This window comes from Peromyscus maniculatus, chromosome 12, assembly GCF_049852395.1.
Source record: "Peromyscus maniculatus bairdii isolate BWxNUB_F1_BW_parent chromosome 12, HU_Pman_BW_mat_3.1, whole genome shotgun sequence".
NCBI classification, from domain to species: Eukaryota; Metazoa; Chordata; class Mammalia; order Rodentia; family Cricetidae; genus Peromyscus; species Peromyscus maniculatus.
The window spans coordinates 64,050,160-64,058,313 of NC_134863.1; the positions used below are offsets into that span (position 1 = coordinate 64,050,160).

General features: G+C 39.4%; 1 protein-coding gene across 15 annotated transcripts in view; it reads right to left on the reverse strand.

Moving 5' to 3' along the window:
* Robo2 (roundabout guidance receptor 2) overlaps positions 1-7,817 on the reverse strand; it is a 523,875-nt gene extending 516,058 nt beyond the window's left edge. For 14 of the 15 annotated variants that reach the window (XM_042259491.2, XM_076549116.1, XM_076549113.1 and 11 more), the window contains exon 1: positions 7,140-7,341. In XM_042259491.2, the coding sequence (XP_042115425.1) occupies positions 7,140-7,200 (61 nt within the window). In that variant the 5' untranslated portion in view covers positions 7,201-7,341. Of the gene's footprint in view, positions 1-7,139 lie in introns of all 15 variants that reach the window. The other variant, XM_076549117.1, reaches the window with a different exon arrangement.
* Between the last annotated feature and the right edge of the window lie 337 nt (positions 7,818-8,154).

An 8,154-nucleotide genomic window follows, 5' to 3' on the forward strand; every position in this document is an offset into this window, starting at 1 on the left:
AGCTGTCTCCTGGTCTACACATACAAACGCTCTATACCGCATCATCTTAAAATGGGTGTACCACACACACACACACACACATACACACAAATTCACACATAATAACACATTTAACACTACTTGTTAAATCCCCAATCATATATCAGTTTAGCATCTATTGACAACAGGCCCTTGGTCATGGCAACTGTAAGTAAAGCAGGATAACTTGTATCATGGATGATAATACTTTTTAGCTTCTTTTAATAATCTTTTACAATTATTCCAGATTGTATATTTGGAGGCTAATTTTAGAATTTATCTATTTGATTCTACTTACAAATTAAAGCAATCGTTTGCATTTGTTGGTAATGTTTTATAGATTTTGAAGCATGTATTAAATGCACAGAAAAGTCTCAATTCTTGGACTAGATGTCATCACAAAAGTCAGAGTCCCTGGAAAGTGGTGGTGTATGGCCCTTAGTGGAATATCAGTCAGTGCTATGTTAAGCAAGTCAAATATTTGACTATGTACTGTCTGTCTGTCAGTTCATGTGGGAAGAAAGGAAGAGGACTGTGGTAATCATTGTAGAAAACACATTTTGCTTGATAGAAAAAAGGGTATATTAGAGAAAATAGTTAATTCTGTATCTCTTACCAAGCAGAAAGCATAATACTGAGTCGCCAGAAATCATATCACTTCTGTTAATAAGAATATTTGATAACTTTATTAGCCAGTTTCTATAGTTTACAATGTACACGTACACACACACACACACACACACACACACACACACACACACACACACACACACTTCTTATTGTAAGTATTTCCTGTGTTGGGCCATGTTATAAAACTCAGCATCACAAAAGCACTCTATAAGCACATTTTCATTTATTCAACAAATATTTGACTATGCACTGTCTGTCTTCAGTGCTCTAGGCATTGAAGTCATGTACACTGGTAAACATGACAGTCAAAGCTAAGCCCCTGGCATAAGGGCTTAGTGCAGGAGTCTGGTGACAAACAAGCCAATGTCTGGCTATACTTATTAACTTCTGGCAGAACAAGTTAGTGTCTCCTGTGTCTGCTTGTCTTCCTTGCAGAGGCACTAACTCCTGACTTCTTCCAAACTGTATTCAAAACTATTTATTGGAAGGACACTCCTAGGCCTTAGAAAGTGCCAATAGTCTCCCATGAAGATGTAAGGTAAATGTGTTTAGAATCAATATAATGAAGATAGTATCACCCTCCGGGGCAAAAGTAATACCAGCTATCTTATTAGCCATTATGAAATATTCAGGTTCCAAGCTCAGAGTTCTTCAGAGCGGGGCTAAGCCACTATGTGTGCCACATCTTTCTGGCCCCCTCCCCTAGGATTTTTAAGAACTAAGTAACAAAAAAACTTGAAATCACACACCATACCATGGCATGACTAACACAGTGCATCATCTATGACTAGAGGACCTCACATCTTTTGATGGATTTCCTGTAAGCATAGCACCCTTAGTTTTTAGCTTGCAGAGGCCTGCTAAAATGTCAGACCCATTACATTGCCTAAAATGCAGACAATTACAGACACACACACATTCTTCTCCAACTGGAGGTGAGCTGTAGAAAACATATTTTAAGACAGGTAAAGGGGGAAGCCAAATGGTATTTCAAAAGGATAAATTTTAGATAGGACATCCGACAGCTACTTAAACATCCTCCAAAGACCCCAAAGGTGGCACACTTGGGATCTGGAGGGAGCTTCCGGAGGTGGGGTCAAATGTGAGGACATTGGATGGTATTTGTATGATGTTATAGTGGGACCTCAGCACTTTCTCTTTCTCATATTTTGCTTTCTGGTCATGACATGAGCAGTGTTGCCATCACCCCTGTTGCTGATGAAGTTCTCCTTCTTACATGCCCAGAACACTGGGGCCTACCAGCCAGGATGGAGACCACCAAAATTCTAAGTCCAAAATATACCCCTTCTCTTTCTATCTTGATTATATCAGTTATTTATTTTAGTAATGGAAAGGTTTTTGTTTTGTTTTGTTTTTTTTACACAAATGTGTTTCCAAAGAGAAGATATTGAGTAATAACATTATTAAATAATTGAGAAACTTTGCCAATACTGAGATCTGGATAATGGCATTTTCTTAAGAGGAAAGATCAAATACAAAGACCTTGAGTCAGCTGAATGACTTCCCCCAAAGTTCGAAATCTATATTCTAGATAGATAATATGAACCATTGGCGTCCTATAGGTAAAAGACTGAACTCACAGAGTCTTGTATATTTTAGTGCCGGGCCTAGTGGAAGCCATGAGCAGAGAGCTACAGGAAATTACACATCTCATTTACATGTGTATTAAAGGTCCCATTGGTTAGGTAAGGAGAATTAGGAATGGTCAGATGAAGGGATACTTAACAAAACTGATAAGTTAGTAGGTAAAGCAGAATAATTACAGAATCAGGGTAAACTTTGATGTTCATTGAAATTTTTTTCAACTTAGTATGTATTTAAAATGGTTCATAATAAGTTGGATAGGGGAAAGAAATCACAAATCAGGCTGTTTCAATGGTTTTATAAGAAGCAAGTTGTGAGCTAAGCGAACAAGTTAACATGGTTCACTGCTTTGAGTCAACATGGTTCATTGCTTTGATCATGAAAAAAAATGTAAATAATGACGCCATTTACTGAGATGGGAACAACTACAAAATGGACATGTTCTATCTTGGGCCTGAGTTTGCTCTAGTATCAGTAGTTATTAAGCCAAGATGCCACATAGTCAGAGGGACCTGGCAAGCATTGCTCTAGGCACAGACGATAGGCTGTGTGCAGACACATTAAGATGAATCCTCAATGATCTCCAACTCTTCTGTGAAATGACTAGGCAGTTTTAGAGGCATTTTCAGAGCATAAATATGGATGAGATGAAAGATTGTAAGGAGTGGCTGAAATGAAGAAGAAAACACTAAAGACTGAGGCCCAGTGTCTTCAACGCTATTTTGAATTATAGATAGGTCGTTGGGGTAGGTATAGTACATTCCACAGATGATGTTACATATCCATGTTTGCATAGCACCCTGCTAAAAAACTGAACAAAAAAGTATGTAAAACTTTCTCCTAAAAAGAGAATAATCATCCAGTCACTCTTCATTCAATGTTGTTTTAAGAAGAAAATTAATACCATGTCATATACTGATTGAGACTGAAAGGCCTGTACCTGGAGAAACTGGAAAAGACATCACAATTCTGTTATTTAAAAATAATTCTATAAAATGGTATATTATGTTTCCATTTCTGCTTGAACTCAGATCTGGAACTTCAGTTTGCCTAAGTTTGAAAAATATAGTATATGTACATAGCAAGTTTATTTAAATTTATACAGCTTACTTAAAGAAAGGTGAGGATGTTTAAACCAACGTTATATATATCTAAGATCAACAACTATTAATTTCACACCCTTAGATGCTCATTTGATCAATTATTTATTTAATAAAGACTCTCAACAATCTTCTTCACTCTTCAAATGTCTCTAACACCTTTATAATGTTGAAAATAGAAAGAAAAGAAAAAGGAAGGAAAGGAGGGAGGGAGGGAGAGAGGAAGGAAGGAAGAGAAGGGAAGGGAAGAGAAGAAAGCAGAAGAGAAGAAAAATAAGAATGAAAGTAAGAAGAATCAATTGTCCCCCTTTTTACAAATATTGTTCAAAATCCGAATTGCTTATGGGAAGTAAATTTATCTCTTGCTTCATGGACTTCATAAACATATATTTCTAAATACATACACACACACACATACATACCCATATATACCATGGGGGGCAGAAAGAGAAGGAGGAAGACAGGGAGAGAGAGCCCATGTCCCACTACATACATATCCACATTTAAGTCATTGCCTTACTTATCTATATTTTTACTGTCAAAGATGCTATTTTTACAAGCTGCCCAGGAGTCAAATGACAAGAACTGGGTTTTCTGTCTGTGTATAATCATGACTTTTACTTTAAGATTTTCTTGTTTAATGTTCTAAGCAATCCTTTTTGGTTTATGGTCCACATGTTGCATAGCATCAAAGGTTATCCAAACAAAGCCAATTCAAATGTGATATTACTGCTTAGCTATAAGAACAAATTTCAGGTTACTTATATGCAATTCAAGTTCTGAAATGGGCTACATATGGCTACGATAATGAGCCCATTACTGAAAGGAGCACTTTAGCAAAACGTATAAACCTATATGAGAGTATGCATCTGCACTGCTCATACACATTATCTTTATCTCCCCAAATACCACATGTGTCGTTTCATTTAAGAATAGGTAAGGAGTAAAGAAGAGAAAATCATTATCATTGTAAAAACACCTTTCAGAAGATTTGTAAAAATACCAAAATGATATATGGGATGGGATTATAATTTAAAATCTTGCAGTCATTCAAATTATATCCCTATAACTGACTGAAAACTACTATTATTTAAAAACTGAATCTACTAAACAAAGGCTAACCTCATTACACACTCCATATTACAGTGAGCAAAACCTCCATATGGCTATTAATGTGTTTCAAATAAAATAAAACCTTCACATCAAAGATTTTTTTTAAAAGTTCATCTGCAGTTTTCAACTAATTTAATATTTATTCTTTATGGCTTGTTATAGGGAAAAGATTCTGAAAAGTCATAAATAATATTAACACATATTTTCTATGAGGAAGCAAAACTCTAGCATTTTTTCATGCACTATAAAAATGCACATATAAATAACCCACAAAGCAAATTTTAATGCAAATCTATGTATCATTTGTCACTGAATAAAATTAATTTCTATGTTGAGCACAAGGATAGTCAGTATATCTTTGGAATGGTACAAGCTTCTCTAAATTTGAAATTCATGTGGAAAATAAGCCCACAGCTCCAAGAAGGACAAAAAGTAAATAAATATCACAGAATCCAGAAGGGCAGAGAGCTTAGAGATTCTGTACACCAGCCTCCTCATTGGATATGTGATTGCAGGGTCCCAAGCCTTGAAACAGCCTAGAGGGCAGTATTGTCCACATCCCAAATTTTCAACAATCCCCATGGAAGAGCTGTCACCATTCTGAAGTACCCAAAGGCAACTCAATGTCAAATGTATGGTTACGTGTAAATTCAGTAAGAGTGTCTATAATTGCTTTTGATTCTGACCCAGCAGATTTTATATAGATGAAATTTAACATCACCTCTTCGGTCTTAAGTGTTGTACCTGTAGGCATTTTTCATTTTATTACTATGAACTCTCTTGCAGATGGTCCTGACACAAAAACTGCCTCCGTAGTTTATTATGGAAAATCAGAACAAAGGTTCTAGACACATCTTCAGAGAAGTAAAATTAGGAGGAGGAGGCAGAAAGAGATTGGGGGGGGGGGAGGATATGCAAGAGAAACATGGAAAGAAGAAAGAGAAGGATAAAACCAACAGGAGGGGGACAGAGGGAGTGAAGGAGGGAGGGAGAGAGAAAATATGTCACTGCTGCTGTTCCAGCACACTAGTTAATTGCATTTGTTTCATACATCTCCAAACACCTTGGTACATTAATTACATTCTGTAACACCAAGCTTTTCAGATTTCCTCTGTCACTTCCACTGAGCAATTTAAGTGTATTCTTCCTGGAGAATCTGATCTTTTTAAATGGTGCTAATTTTATAGTTGAATGCATAGTTTATAAATACATTGCTATACAAAAGTCCTAATACAATAACCAAACGTATTTGGAATCTATAAACCTTTTTGTCAGGATGATACCCATGTATGGTAAAAGTGAACCTGTTAGAAATGATAATGCATGAATAATGATTCTAGATATGATTGTAGAAATTACCACAATGTCCCTCATAGTGATCAAATCCTAAGCTTCTACAACTTTTCAGGGAAGGAGAGAAATGTGCACACAAGCACCCCTCCCAGATCTCTATCACTGGGGAGGGTGGGGGTCGTGAACTCATGTATTCCATTCTGCAACTGAAAACAGCCACTTGACAGTAGGCAAGCTCATCTGCATTGCCTTGTGTTTACAGATAGTCTTCCTTTTGAGTCTGTTCCTAGGTTCTGTACAGTAGCTTGCAGACACAAAGTTAGCTCCTACAGATGGGCAATACTAGGCAATGTCCCAAGTAATGAATTCAAAGGAAAGTTTATGTAGCAACATGTTATCTTAATGTCTTAAATATTTGGATTAATATACCTAAGAGTCTTTATAAGCACAATAATTAGAATTCGAAATTATTTCCAAGCTCAGTTCCTGGGGTGGGGGTAATAACATTTGCCATTGATATAAAAATGAATGTCTCTAGAAGTCAACTCCAAATATTTTCATTTTACTTTCAAAGAACAAACCCATAATATGTTCACAATTATTAACCCTTCTCATTCAAACAGCTACACAAGGATTTTGTGATAATCTCCCAAGAACCAGACATTTAGTTGAGGATAGCCCCGGAAACTGAATCTGAACAAAAGACAGGAAAACCAGAGGTAAAAACCTGTCTGCTTGACAGAGTGGTTCAGCCTAGCGGAAGACACCTACAGCACCTGTTCCAGGTCCCCATTGTGTTGGTCCACTGGGGACCTGGCTGAGGGCTCCCAGCTTGCAGCCAGCCCATAGTGGATACTGCCTCCTTCCTGGAGCCTCGCCCAGTCCCACTTGTGACAGTTTTCTCGCTGGGATCTAAATCCTTCATTCTGATTTCATGCCGGGATAGCATTCACCGCCACACAGGTGATACACTTTGAACCTTGAGATGCCCAGTCTCAAATCCCTACTCATTGAATGCACCTGGAAGTTATCAGCTACTCTAGTTCTGCCGCTGAATGCCTAAGCCAAAGTTTAGATACCAGAACAAATACCAAATAGAGAGTGGCCACAGTCATGCTGGGCTCTTTCAAGACATTGTCTCTAACAGTTATTCTTCTAAGCTGTGAGTCCATCACTTATTGTAAAACTCCTCAATTAATTAATTACAATAACAACAATAGGTGACTATATTATGTTCCACTGGCAGCAGGTTAGAAACAAAAGACTCAGAACCTCTGCCCCCCGAAGAGCTTGTGCATGGCCAAAACATACTCCCAACCACACTGACATTTTATTTAGAAGCCACAACAACCTCGGAAAGAAAGAGGGGTTTTAACTCACCATCAATCCGAATGCAGAGAAATCCAAAGAGCAATAGTAGTGTAAACATCAGCGGACTCATTTTGACATATGAAAAAGGATCCAGATTGTTTAAGAAACCAATCCCAGAGAGCAGAAGTACAAAAATAAGTATCAAAAAAAGAGGTAGGTCCGAAGTTTAGACTTTCCTAGAGATTAATTAAGGTCAAGAAGAGCAAAATGGCAACACCAGAAGCTGTTGGTGAAGAAGAGTTCTGACACGGGACACGTTAGGAGCCATCCGAATGAACCCAAGGGACTCCAAGAGCTGCTTTACTTCCACAGGCTGGCTTCCGAAATTCCCACAAATTCAGCCCAGCTGGCGGGACTATTCACGTGCTTCTAGCCCTGTCTCCTTAGACTCCATTGCAATCCAAACACAAGTTCTTTCTTCAGAAGTCAAGATGACGGGGGACAAAAAAGACCTAATTCCTAGAAAGTGTTCCACAAACTTGCCAACGCGCTGCGGAACAACCATTGGCCTGCCCACCGGGTTTCCTCTGCCCGCCCAGGTCTCCTTCTCCGTAGCAGCAACACTTCGCGGAGTTTTGTTTTGTGTTGTTTTGTTTTCACTTAACTTCCATCCTAAGGATGTGTCAAAGCAGCACTTTGTGAGCCGGCCCTCTCCTCTGCCGCCCGGTCGCCTCCCTCGGAGTCTCTGGTTTCCAAAAGGCAGGAAAGGGGGGAAAGCAGGACGGCTCGGGTGGAGAATGGGAACTCCTACGTGGTGAGGGAGCGAGGAGGGAGGCGAAAAGAGGAAGCCAGGGAAGAGGGAGGGGCTGGGCTGAAGCCGCCGCCACCCCCAGGGGCCGCCCCGGAGCGAGCTAGCGTCCAGCTGCTGTGGGCGAGCACCGCTAGACTAGGGATCCCCGGACCTGGGAGCCCTGAGGATGCTAGCGTGTGGTCCAGCCTCCGAGCAGCAAGCCTGCCTCCAGCCCCTTCCCCTGCAGCCGCTGCTTCGGCGGCGGCGGAGGCTGCGCTGCGTCCGCCTCCTCCT